Source organism: Arvicola amphibius, chromosome 8 (genome assembly GCF_903992535.2).
Source record: "Arvicola amphibius chromosome 8, mArvAmp1.2, whole genome shotgun sequence".
Classification (NCBI taxonomy): Eukaryota; Metazoa; Chordata; class Mammalia; order Rodentia; family Cricetidae; genus Arvicola; species Arvicola amphibius.
In genome coordinates this window covers 70,697,006-70,710,226 of record NC_052054.1, presented here as the reverse complement: position 1 = coordinate 70,710,226, position 13,221 = coordinate 70,697,006, and the positions used below count along the sequence as shown (strand labels likewise).

The 13,221-nt window shown below is 52.7% G+C and overlaps 1 protein-coding gene across 2 annotated transcripts; it reads right to left on the bottom strand.

Moving 5' to 3' along the window:
• Positions 1 to 1,940: 1,940 nt before the first annotated feature.
• On the bottom strand, positions 1,941 to 13,221 carry Meis3 (Meis homeobox 3). 2 transcript variants are annotated; one of them, XM_038339163.1, is made up of 14 exons: positions 13,172 to 13,221; positions 12,788 to 12,960; positions 10,421 to 10,596; positions 10,121 to 10,280; positions 9,973 to 10,023; positions 9,143 to 9,193; positions 8,839 to 8,988; positions 5,763 to 5,874; positions 5,444 to 5,592; positions 4,236 to 4,312; positions 4,013 to 4,071; positions 3,369 to 3,452; positions 2,618 to 2,687; positions 1,941 to 2,314 (listed from the first exon to the last, which is right to left on the bottom strand). In XM_038339163.1, exons 2-13 carry the CDS (start codon positions 12,797 to 12,799, stop codon positions 2,638 to 2,640), a joined length of 1,131 nt encoding a protein of 376 aa, XP_038195091.1. In that variant the 5' UTR covers positions 12,800 to 12,960; positions 13,172 to 13,221; the 3' UTR covers positions 1,941 to 2,314; positions 2,618 to 2,637. The 2 variants fall into 2 exon arrangements, with proteins under 2 accessions (XP_038195091.1, XP_038195092.1); XM_038339164.1 differs by having other exon boundaries at positions 8,839 to 8,937.

The window sequence follows — 13,221 nt, the reverse complement described above, 5'->3', positions numbered from 1 at the left end:
ATGAGACTCACTTCCTTGGCCTGACACAGGCGAGGGTCTCAGCAGCTGGCCGGGGGGACCGTGGGATTCTGGCTAGACTCTAGCTAGTTGTAGGGAAAAGGTGGGTGGAGCTGCTTTACCAACCCCATCTTCTCAGTGACTGGAAACGACTCCCACTTAATTCTCCCTAATTAGTAGGGTCTGATGGGCCACCCAGAAGGAGGAAAACAGGGTGGAAGGTTAATTGCACCTAAAAATACCTCTTCCTGGGGGAAGAAATCAGCACACCCTTAAGGCATGAGTGGCAGTGCCCAGAGGGGGCAGGTAGTGGAACCAAAGTGAGGGTGGAGAGGTCAGATTGGGTTCTCAGGGGTGGGAGTCAGCTGTCTGAAGACAGCATGTGGTGACAAGCTGATCCTTGTTATTTGGAAGGATCGGTGCAACTAGGGCCACTGTGAGTGTGACCCTGGTCAGATGCAATACAATGTACCACCAGGAAGAGATGTGTCCCAGGCTGTTTGCCCTGAGAGCGTTCCCATCCGGAAATATGAGAGTCTGTGTATCCTAATGACATATTGGAATGGTTGGAAAGAGGGGTCTGTATCCTAGGTGTTCGAGACATCTCTGTGTGTGGAGCTGGGTGAGATGACCAGGCAGTTTCCATGTTCACCCAGTGAGTCTTCCTCCTTGCCCTCTGCATGTGGCTATGAGGCATTACATTGATGGTGTGCTGTGGTTTGGGTGTAGTGAGTCCTCCAGACACTCAAACAGGCAGCAACGTTTCCTGGCATTGTGACACCTTTGGTATGCAAAGCCTGGCAGGTCACCAAGGGCATGCCAGAGGGTTACAGCTCAGACCCACTTCCAGCCTGTATTCACCAATTGTTTTTAATATAAATGATTGTTTTTGCCTCCATGTATGTTCATGAACCATGTGTATGCAGTGACCACTGAAGTAAAAATGGGGAAGATGTTAAATTCCTTGGAACTGGAATTACAGGCAGCTGTGAGGCACTATGTTGGTATTGGGAATGGAACCTGGGTCTTCTGTAAGAGCAGCCAGTGCTCTAAACTGCTGCACCATCTTTACAACCCCTCACTGTGGTGGTTTAAACAGGTGTGGACCCACAGACTCTCGTGTGTGAATGCTTAGCACGTAGGGAGTTTCACTACCAGGCGGTGTGGAAGAAGGAGTGTGACTGTGGTGCTGGGCTTTGAAGTCTCGAGTCTGCCAGCCATGCAGAGACTCGAAATGTTTCTAAGGTTTGTATGCTTCCTTTTGAGAACCTCTTTGGCCTTTATTTCACTGGGAGAGCCCTCATCGGTGTCATGGAAAGCATGTGGAAGTTAGGGCTGCTTTCAAAAGCCGATCCTCTCTTTCCACTATGTGGATCTTGTGTATTGAAACTGTTGTGTCTTCAGACTTGGTGGTCAGGTGATGGGGACTTTAACCCCCTGAATCTTCTCAGCAGTTCTGGCCTTTATGCTCCTTTCTACAAGAAGCCGTGTGTGTGTGTGTGTGTGTGTGTGTGTGTGTGTGTGTGTGTGTGTGTTGGGGAGCAACTGGGAAGAGTATGTTCTTTCCTCCCACCAGGCTTAACTGCAAACATCTTTATCCAATGAGCTATTTTGCTGACCCCTGTGACCACTTTTAAAGTCTAGCTGTGCCTTGTATAAGAAGACACACAGAAGCATGAAGACCCCAACAAGAGTAAATACTTTGAGCCACAGAATTTGGGGGCAGTTTGTTACACAGCAGCATCTAACTGATGCGTGTGGTGTTTCAGAGCAGGGATCGAGAGAAAGATGGCCAGTGACTGTTAGTGTTTGTGATTCTTCAGTTTCAAATTACCAGTGACTTGAAATCTTAGAGGACAAATGAGAATTTTGATTTAGATTTTTTAAGACTTTATCATTAAAAAAAGAAAAGTAGAAGAATGTCAGAGAAGGGAGGTGGGGAGGCAGAGGGCAGGAGGATGGAAGAAACTCTCCTAAACTTTGGATGCAGGTGACCCTCTTTCCGTGACCACCCTTGCCAAACCCCAAATCCTTCTCTGTCCTAGATTGGGGCCCCAGGCACCATCTTCTGCAGACCCTGGCCCAGTTCTCAGCTCAGGTCCTGGGCAAAGAGAAGGACAGAAGGGTGTAGGACCTGGAGGTTTTGTCTTTGACCTTGAGAGGCCCTCAAGTGGGCTCTTGGGTCCCCAAGCCTCTGGGGGCCCCAGGGAGGTAGGCATTGAATGGGAATGGGAGCTTTGGAGGCAAAGTCCTGAAGCCAAGGACCAGCAGGAACCGATTAATACAAGGCTGGTGGTCACAGTCCAGAGGCTGAGGCCTGTGGGAGGGAAGATAGGCCAAGTCAGGAGGTCCTGTATCGGTCCTTATGCTAGGTGAGTGAGTAGATGGGTAGATGGGTCCTGGATGAGTGGATGGATGGACGGATGGATGGGCAGACAGGTGAGTGAATAGGTGGATGAGGAATGGGTAGATGGTGAGATGGATGGAGCATCTTTCCACCAAGCTTGGAAAATTCTCATTTCAGGGACCCAGACTGGTACTGCTCTAGTTGGGTCCACTGCTGGAGTTTAATACAGTTTGTTAAAGTTTGACTGCCAATCTCTAGACTTTGGACACTCACCCTCCTTTTGACCCCAACCTCTATAGGTAATGCCACTCTCCTTCTAAGTTCAGGTTCATCCCCATTGATCCTGAAAAGCAAAGAGAGGGTCAGTGAGCCTTTCCGCCCACAGATGCCCTAAGACCTCCTCTCCCCTTCTGTTACCCAGGGTCTGTCACCAGGATCAGATAAGTTAAGTGTTTAAGAAGGTTCTGAGTCAGGTGGTAGGGGCACATGGCTTTATTCCCAGCATTTGGGAGGCATAGTCAGGCTATCTCTGTGAGTTTGAGCCTACCCTGGTCTATAGAGCGAGTTCTAGGACAGCCAGTGCTACACAGAGGAACCCTGTCTCGAAAAAACAGAGAAGGAGAAGGAAGAGGAGGTGGAGTAGGAAGAAAAGAAGTGGGAGAGGAGGAGGAGGTGGAGGAGGAAGAAAGGAAGTGGGAGAGGAGGAGGAGGTGGAGGAGGAAGAAGGGAGGTGGAGAGGAATAAGGAAGAGGAGGAGGGAGCAGAGGAACAGGAGGAAGTGGAGGAGGAGGAAAAGAAGGAAGAAGAGGAGAGGAAGAGGAGGTTGGTGATAGTGCTGGCCTTTTAAGAAAAACTAGTCTCGGATTCGGTTGAGCCTGGAGGAACTGGAGCAGGCCTATGGTGTTATCTTCTGTGCCCTGTGTACAGGTGAGCCATGAGTTATTCAAGAGCTGGGTCTAGCAGGTGTGTTGTGAGAGGTGGAGCCTGGTACAGAGGAGTGATTTAGCATAGATAGGGAACTTACCTGGTGTCCTAACTGTCACTTGTGGCTGGGTCTCTGTGTAGCCTGTCATGGGCTGGCCCTCAGGGTTGAAGGATGCACCCTGCCCTAGGAGAGGGGATGGGGTATATGGTGAACCCCAGGAGGCCCACAGGAGTGTTGGCATGAAGACAAAGTTTCAGGAGTCCTGTGAAAGGGGCTGAGGCTGAAGTCTGGAAGCTCCTCAGAGTGGGCTGAGGTACAGGCAGAGGCCCAGGGGCCCTTCAGAGAGAGTTTCAATGAGATAGACCCCCTGGGAGTCACAAGAATAGGGTTGGAGCTGGATGAGAAGATAAACGCCTTTAACCCCAGCATTTGATAGGCAGAAGCAGGCAGATATTTGTGCATTTAAGGTTGGCCTGGTCTAAGAGTGAGTTCCAGGCCAGCTAGAGTTCCACAATGAGACCCAGTCTCAGAAATAAAATAAAAAGTTGTCAATACTTAGAGAAAAGAGCCCCAGGAGTCTAGAGAAAGGATTTGGGGCTCAAGCGGAATTACAGAAGTGCCAAGAGGGGACCAAGGGTACAAGATGCATTTCAGGAAGCCTTCAAAGATGTTAGAGCACAGACTGAGGCACAATAGGTCTGGTCCCACCTGGGACTGGATGAACTTCCCGCCCTTTGGTGTACCTGTGCGGTTGGACTGGTCAATCATGGGTTGCACAATCCGTCTCCGGGCATTAATAAACCTGGGAAGTGTCAGGGGCAAGAAAAAAATGTGAGTAAGTATCCATGGTGTCAGATAGTCACCAGAAGAAGGGACAGCAGAAGCAATCCACATCTGGGCTGTGAAGCTCAAGGCGTGGGAAATGGAGTTTCAGAACCACGGACAGCTCCCCGCCCAACCACTCACCAGTTGTTCACCTGCAGAATGGTGAGCCCCGTGTCCTGGGCCAGCTGCTTCTTTTGCTCTTCTGAGGGGTACGGGTGCTGCAGCCACCAACAAGAGTCATTCTGCCTGCCCCACTGCTGTCTGCTCCCTAAGGTCTAGCCTTGATGCATCTGGTCCCCAAGGCAGGAGGAGGGTAGGAGAGCCACTCTCCCTCCCTGGTCAAGGAGGCCAAGCCCCAACCAAGTCTTGGTGATTTATTCCCATCCCCACCTTTCACAGCCATCACAGGCAGAGGTGGCAAACAGTCCCACCCACCCAGTCCCTCCTCGTCTTCTCCCTTCTACTACATATTCTCAGCGGTACCTTCCACCCTCGGGTTTTTTCTGTAGCCCTGGCTGGCCTCAAACTCACCTTATTGCTGAGGACGACCTCGTCTCCCAAGTGCTGGGGTTACAGGTGTGGCTCCCCACATCCTGTAATGCAGCACTGGGTGGAATCCAAGACTTCCTCATTCTAGGCCAGCAACCCACCCAGTTTAACTACAGCTCAATACCCCCCTTTAAAATTGCAATTATATTCTCATTCTGTGTGTGTGTGTACATGCATGTGGGGATCAGAGGACAACTGTGGGAGCCAGTCCTCTCCTTTCACCAAATGCGTTTCAGGGACCAAACTTAGGCTCTGCAGTATCTTTATCCGCTGAGCTCACCAGATAAGCTCTTGTGTGGTTTGAATAGGGAGGAATCCTACCTAGCCTGGGTTGTCTTCAAACTCAGAATCCTCCTGCCTCAGCCTCCTGAGTGCTGGGCTTGCAGACTGAGCCATCATTTCAGGTTCTAAGTTTCCATTTTTCTCTGTCCCTCTTCTTCTGTCCTCAGACCATCCCATCACTACCTTCCTCCCACCAGGCCCTCCCCATATCTGTTTTTAGCCTCTCCCTGTCTGCTTATTGGTCTCCATCCACAAGGCAGTATGGTGGATGGAGTTAAGGCTAGACTGCTTGCACTTGAACCTGTGTCTGGCTGAGTGACCTCAGCAACAGGACATTCTCCATGGAGTATCCTGCGGTGGGTGATGGGTAGATGATTGACGGGTAGTTGCGTAGATGGATGGCGAGGAGGGACTGCTGGGAAGGTTCATCTCTAGGTGGCGCTTGGTTGGGGCTTAGCTTCTGGGAAAGTGACTTCCTTCTCTCCATGCCTGCTTCCACCCAGTCTGAAGGCTCTCACCGAGAGATGCTGGAACAGCCAGGCCCTCATGATGTTGGTGGCCACTTTGGGGAAGATTCCCCTCTTCTTATTTCGTCGACGTTCCAGGTCCAGCTCCTCATCCTCGCCTGCAGAACTTGGAGAGGCCACGCTTGTGTCCAGCCCATCTCCTGGGGAGGGAGATGTGCCTAGCTGATGGTGGGAAGCAACAGAGGACTGCGATACCCCCACCCAAGACACCAGGCTGCAGCCGTTCCCCTGGAAGTCCTATAGGAAGTCTAACCTTAATCCTCAGAGACACTCCCAAACTTCCTCTGTCTTAGACTCCTAAATTCCTCACCTTGGTCACTTGAGTTGTCCCCACTCTGGGAGGCCAGGCCTCCACTGGATGGACCTGGGGTCCCCAAATGTACAGACCCACTGTCTTCATGGTCTCTGATCCATGTATTATTCTGGGAAACAAGAACAGGATGTCAGTGAGAAAGCCCAGGGAGGCCAGTCCCTGTAGGTCACACCTGTCCCTTCCTGACTGTGATCTAAGGTGAGTCACTTCGTCTTTCTGTGCCATTTTCAGCTGGGAGATAGAAGACAATAGCAGCCCTGTCATTGGTGCAAGAAGTGTGCAATGAGCTCACTTGTGTAAAGGTGTACCATGATTGTCGGGTAGGCTAGCACAATCTACAGTACACCCACGTCTGATACCCTCGAGATCAGAGATACTTGAGATTTCAGACCTCACACTGAAAGCCAGACATGGTGATGCCCATTAGACCCAGTGTTCAGAGGGCTGAGGTAGGATTGCCGTGAATCCCAAGGCAGCCTGGCTTACAGGGTCGAACTCTGCCTCAAAAGATCAATGAATGAAGTGAACAAAACAAACAAGCAAAATCTTTCTCATTCTAAGCCAGGATACTGGGGGAGTGAGTTTCCTTCTCACCCCCAGCAGGAGCAGGGTTCTGCCTTAGCACCAACCCCATTAACATGCCCGGCAAATCACATGAATATTAACTAAGTGGAAAAATACAGGCTATAAATAGCTGCTCATTAGTTCAGGTTGAATTTTTTTTTTTTTTTTTTTTTTTTTTTTTTTTTTTTTTTTTTTTTTTTTTTTTTTTGCCAAGGAATTTGCACTAAACTTGTGAAGAAAAATTCTTGTTTCCAAATGTGTTGTGTTTTGGTCAGTGCTGGGAACAGATCACAAAGTATCCTGCATCCTAGGCAGGGGCTCTACCACTGAGCCACACCCCAGCCCCTCACTGGGGATTCTAGCCAGGGGCTCTACCACTGAGCCACACCCCAGCCCCTCACAGGGGGATTCTAGGCAGGGGCTCTACCACTGAGCCACACCCCAGCCCCTCACTGGGGATTCTAGCCAGGGGCTCTACCACTGAGCCACACCCCAGCCCCTCACTGGGGGATTCTAGGCAGGGGCTCTATTTCTGAACCATGCCCCCAGTTTGCTTTCAGAACTTCATATAAGGGGGTACAGGTACTATTTTTGTAGGCCTTTTTTTTCTTTATGATGGTGTCAGTCTGTAGATCAATCTGGCCTGAAAACTCCTGTGTAGTTCAAGATGGCCTCAAGCCCACAGTGCTGCTCCTGCCCCAGTCCTCAGGATTCCGGACTTACAGGCCTATGCCACCCTGCCATGCTTTGTCCTGAAACTTTCGAATCTCATACAACGGAACATAATCTCCCTGAGTGTGAGTGTTGTTCCTCCAGACTTCCCAGGTGGCAGCACTGCCAACAGACAGGGTGTCACTGTGTGTGGGTACTGTCAGGGTAACTGCGGTGGCCAGTATCAGGCTCATATGACCGAAACTGATTGTGGTGATTACAGCCTTTTTTTCCCTCTAGTTTGTGACACAATTTGAGAGTTGTGCTGTCTGTTTTTAAAAATACATTCGTCTGTGTATTTAGTGTGTATGGGCATGAGTGTGCCATAGCATGTGTGTGGAAGTCAGAGGCAACTAGAAGGGGTTCATTCTTTCCCTCCACCATAAGGGGCATTGCTCGCTGAGCCTTCTCACCGGCACTGGATTGCCTTCCAGGCTGTGGGTGTGGCTAGTATGGATATGTGCGTACGTGTGTGACTCAGTAGGGACATCTCTCTCTATGTGTATGTGTGTGTGTGACTCTGTGGGGACATCTGTGTATGTGTGTGTGTGTGAGAGACTCTGTGGGGACATCTGTGTGTGTGTGTGTGTGTGTGTGTGTGTGACTCTGTGGGGACATCTGTGCGTGTGTGTGTGAGAAAGACCTGTCCTTCAAGCATATGGAGGCTGTGTAAAAGTCTCAGCAGGGATCTCCCTGGGAGGGATACCCAGTCCTCTCATGCAAGTTTCCCTGAGCACATTCATGTGGCAAGTCTGGGGCCAAAGAGGCTGTATGTGTGTGCATGTGTGCACTTATATACATATCTGCATGTGTGCACATGTGTGTTGAAGGTCTGGAGTCTTGCTTAAATTCTCTCTACTTTATGTACTGAGACAGGGTCTCTTGATAAACCCAGCGCTCACCCATCCAGCTATTTTAGTCTGTTAGTTTGCTCCGTGTACCTGTCTCTGCCTTCCAGGTGCTGGGATTGTGAGTCAGGCTATCAGACTCACCCAGCATCCTCGTGGTGCTCTGGATCCAGACCCAAGTCCCTAGGCTTGCACTGTAAGTACTTTACTTATTGAACCGTTTCTCTAGCTCCAACCAAGGGTTCGCGAGACTCTCCTGTGTGGTAGTGTGTGGGTGTACCCCAGGCTCTGGAGTTGTGCCATTGCTGGATGTGTTGAGAGCATGTGGGTATGGCCGTCACATGACTTTCTCCAGTTGAGGTGTCTTGGGATCCAGACAGCTGCTACGTATGTAACTGTTGTCTGGTGTTCTGAGCCAATGGCACTTTATTTACCTATATTTTAAAGTCTACACAGACAAATATGAGGCCATGTGGTTGGCTCCTGGGCAACATGGCATGTGTGCACATGCCTGCAGGCCCCGATTGTTAAGTGTGCAGAAGGACTTTTTGATCAGTCTGTGTCCAAGTGTGAGCAGATCTGAGTTTGTGCAGCGGTGCCTAGAGCTGTTTGGGTGGCTCCATCATAATTAGCCGTGTGGCAGTGTGTGTAGTGGTTACCCAGAGAATGGCGATGTGCGAATGACTGTCGGGTCTGTGCTACTGTCTCGTGGTTGGGGCTTGATTCAGGAGGTGGTACTCATTATGGCTGTTGAGTAGGACTGTCTGTGCCTAACTTAAGCTGGTTGTATAGGAAGTGCCTGTGTGTTGTTGTGACATGGGAGTGTGAGTGCAATGCACACTCCACGGCAGACACTACCGAGGTGTTCTGGTATGAAACGTGCCTTCCTGCTGTGTCCATGCCCACCTGTGGTTGCCAGGAAGTGTCTGGTGACCTGTGTTGATGCCCACCTGGTCTGGCAGACTGGGGCAGGAGGCCGCGTAGTCCTCAAGGTCCTCCCTGCAGCCACCATCCCGATCCTCGATCACCAGGTCTATGGGCATCTTCCCCTTGAGGCAGGTGATGTAGCGATGACAGAAGTTGTCGCACAGGTCGTGGACCTGGGAGGGCAGCGGGGTACTGGGGGGGCCACCCGGGGGAGCTAGGGCTGGGGTGAGCAGTGTGAGGGAGCATTCTGCTTACACTCCAGTGGGGAGTAGGGGGAGGGGGTTAGCAGGGAAAGGGGTAAGGCAGGTGCAAGTGAGACACCCTCACCTTCTCCAGCTCCAGCAGGTGGAACCGGAGTACTTGGATGGCCTGGACCATCTGCAAACAGAGGAGGAAGAAAGAAGAGCAGCTAGGTGTGGAGGCACACACATGGGATCCCAGCGTCTGGAGGGGCTGAGGCAGGAAAATTGCCAACAAGGCACAAGGACAAGGCAAGTCTGAGCTACATAGTGGGTTCCTGATCAATAGGTGAGACACTGTCTCAAAAAAAATCTTTGAGACAACAGCAAAAAAAAAAAAAAAAAAAAAAAAAAAAAAAAAAGATAAGGACAGAGGCACAGAGAGCACCAACTATGCCAAAGGAGAAAAAGTCTCAATATTTGGAAGAGTTTGGCTGATGGCTGAGACAGAAAGAGAAGCGACAGGGAGAGAGTCCATCACTACCGGAGCTGGCCAGCCCTCTGCTCTGTTCTCACCTCCACCTTGTGAACTACATTTCCTAGAGTTCTTTGCCCAAGGATGTACTGGGGTGCCAAGAAAGTGTATTTCTCACTAGCTCTCTTTCTCCTGTTTCTCCCCTGCACTTTACGGATAGATGCATCGGGAGGTAGCACCACCACTTGTCCTGGCTCCCTGGTTCATGGATCTAGAGTTGAAGAGCCAGGATTCAAGTTCTAACCACCGGAAGTTCTCACACTCCTGTGTTTGGGAACGTGGGTCAGTGGTTTCCTGTCCTCTCCCCTCAGTCAACCCCAGGAACATACAGGCAGGGAAGGACGAGGAATGGAGGACTGGCTACTGAGGGCACGCGCGGGGTGGGGGTGGGGGCGCGGAGTGTGCGGGGGCGTGCGGTGTGCGCAGGAAGTTCTGGGACTCACCAGGTTGTCCAGCTCCGGGTTGGAAGAGAACAGCGGCCTCTCGGAGCGGATCTGGGAGGGAGAAAAGAGGCCAGGCAAGGCGGTCTGCCTCCCGCCCGCCCTTCCTTTCCTACTGCCTCCCCTGGTGCCTCATTCTGGGGCTGCCCACCTGCTTAGCAAAGGCAGCAATGTCCTCATTGAAGGAATCGGAGGAGCAGACGTCGCCACCTGGGGATGAGCCCAGTCCAGCCGAGGCCCCATCGCGGGGCGAGCATGTGGCCAGTTCGCACTTCTCAAAGACCAGGGCCAAGAGAGGGAAGAGGGGGTGTCTGGGGGGGCAGGAAAGTGAGCATGCGTGGGGGAAGTATGGAGTGCTCGGAAATAGACACAAAGAGAGAAACAGACCCCAAGAGACAGAAAGGACACTGAGCAGCCCCTGCCGAGTCCCTAGGTCCCTAGACTCACTCACCCATAGATGTCATCCTTCTCTCTCTTCAAGCTGTCGCTGTCCAAGCCTGGGGCTTGGGGCTGGGGAGGTCGGTGTGGGCCATAGGGCCCAGGGGCTCGGGGTACTGAAGGTGCTGCCTCTGAGAAGCTGGCCAGGGTGTGCTCTGAAATGCCGGGGTAGTGGCGCAGCTCATCATACTACGGGAGAAGGAACAAACTGGGGGTCCGCATCCTCAGGGCTCAGTCTCCTTACCCAAGACCACACAAGATGCACTCGGGTCTCCGAGGATCCCAGCTGCTGTCCTCTTAAGTTCCAAGTGTCTCACAGAACTGTCCAAGTGGGTATGAGAATCCACTCAGGACCCAAAAGAAAGCACCCAGGTCAAGAGATGTCTAGGAGGGAACTGATGGCTGGTAACCCGGGGAGAGAAGAGGGCTAAGAGATGTAGAGCCAGAGCTGTGGGGGGAGCCAGCCAGGGAGGGAGAGCATGGAGGGGAGGGCAGGGCCTGACAGGAGGCACAACACAGAAAATTCACAAAATTTACCTGCATATGTACAGCCTTTTCCTGGTCATTTCACAAATGTGACAGTACTCTTTTATTTATGGAGTACTGGGCTCCATTGCCTGCTGCATCCTAGGCAGGGGCTCTACCACTGAGCCACACCCCCAGCCCCTCACTGGGGGATTCTAGGCAGGGGCTCTACCACTGAGCCACACCCCAACCCCTCACTGGGGGATTCTAGGCAGGGGCTCTACCACTGACCCACACCCCATCCCCTCACTGGGGGATTCTAGGCAGGGGCTCTACCACTGACCCACACCCCCAGCCCCTCACTGGGGGATTCTAGGCAGGGGCTCTACCACTGAGCCACACCCCCAGCCCCTCACTGGGGGATTCTAGGCAGGGGCTCTACCACTGAGCCACATCCCAGGGGGGCTTCTAGGCAGGGGCTCTACCACTGAGTCACATCCCAGCCCCTCACTGGGGGATTCTAGGCAGGGGTTCTACCACTGAGCCACTCCCCCAAACCCTCACAGGGGGATTCTAGGCAGGGGCTCTACCACTGAGTCACATCCCAGCCCCTCACTGGGGGATTCTAGGCAGGGGTTCTACCACTGAGCCACTCCCCCAAACCCTCACAGGGGGATTCTAGGCAGGGGCTCTACCACTGAGCCATGCCCCAGCCCCTCGCTGGGGGATTCTAGGCAGGGGCTCTACACTGAATCACCCTCTCAGCCCCTCACTGAGGGAGTCTAGGCCAATGCTCTCCCAGCCTTGTTTGTTTTTGAGATAGTGTCTTACTTTGTAGCCCATGCTGGCCTAGAACTCAGAGCAATCCTCCTGTTTTAGCCTTTGGAGTGCTGAGATTACAGATGTGAGTCACCACACAGCTAACTACACACCTCAGAATGTCTTGACAACTTATCACAACCAACATGTAAATCTACCATACCCATATGCACACACAGTTGGTACACCTCATGTGACATACGTGCACATATATGCTATAGGGTATGTCCTCCACAGCATGCAGGCTTAGAGCACCACACCCCCAATTGCCAGAAATAACCCTATACACACAGACAGACAGACAGACAGACAGACAGACACACACACACACACACACCAAGTAGAAATTGAGTGAATAGGAAATGGAAGACAGTTAGCACAGTCTGACGAGAGTCAATAAATACATTTGGGGGAAGGGTAACCCCATTCCACCATGCAAAACAGTTCCAACCAGAAATAAGTAAGAGTATGGGGGCTAGAATTCTGGGTTCTCTTGTCACAGAATCACCAGTTGGGCAGCAGGACCTTTGATCTCCAGGTCAAAGATTGTCCTTAGTCGTGGAGAGACCGTGGCTCCAAGAGGCAAAAGGCTCGCTTGTACGAGGTCCTGTGTGCTCCAACCAACCCGGGGGGCACTGGACCACCTGTGTGGCCCTCACTCTTCTTTTGCTTCCTGGTGAACTTCTCTAGCACCCTGAAGTGAATTCACCTGCTCCCTGTTGCTCATCAAGAACCCAGAAGATGGGGTCCTCACCTCCTGCCAGGTCCGTCTCCAACCCTCCCTGCCCTCCGGGCTCCAGTCTCTCCTCTTTCTAGGACCAAAGGAGAGCCCCATGTCTAGTAGCCCAGTAAGATGTCCCACCCCTAACCCTAGGGTGGGTCGGAGACAACGGAAGCCTGGGGGAAGGCAGAGGGAAAAGGATGGATGGAGAAGACCCAAGAAACAGAGAGTCGGGGTGGGGGGTCGGTGACGGGGGGAAGGAGGAGAGAGCAACAGAGAGGAATAGAAGGAGGGGCAGAAGAGACTCTGAGGGGGCAAAAAGGGACATTTAGAGGTAGAGAGGGGCTTGGGGGCAGGACGGGCGCGGCCACCTACCCTCCGGGCCATGGGCCGGCGCCGCCTGTTCTGGACTCGGGCGGTCACGGCCGGGGGCTCATCGCGGCCGGAGGTCCCCGAGGTCCCCGCCGGGTACCGGGGTCTCCGAGCGGCCGAGACCCGCTGATCGCGGCCGAGGACGGCGGCGGCTCCTCCGCTCGCGCGGGCCGGGCCTGTGTCACATCCGGAAGTTCACGCGGAGACGCTTAACCCGCTGTCCGCCAGAGCTGGGCCTCCTCCCGAGCGTCCCCTCCCCTGTCTTGTCCCTCCCTTCTCCTTTGAGTTCCCTCCTACCTCTCCTCCCCTGCCCCCCCCCCTTTTCTTCCCCTGTGCTGTCCCCTCTCTTCTCTCCCTCTTTTGGGTTCCAGGCCTCCCCCAACCCACCTTGGCCGTGGCCTTTGTATGTCAGACTCGCGGGGTCCTGCGTCTGGAGC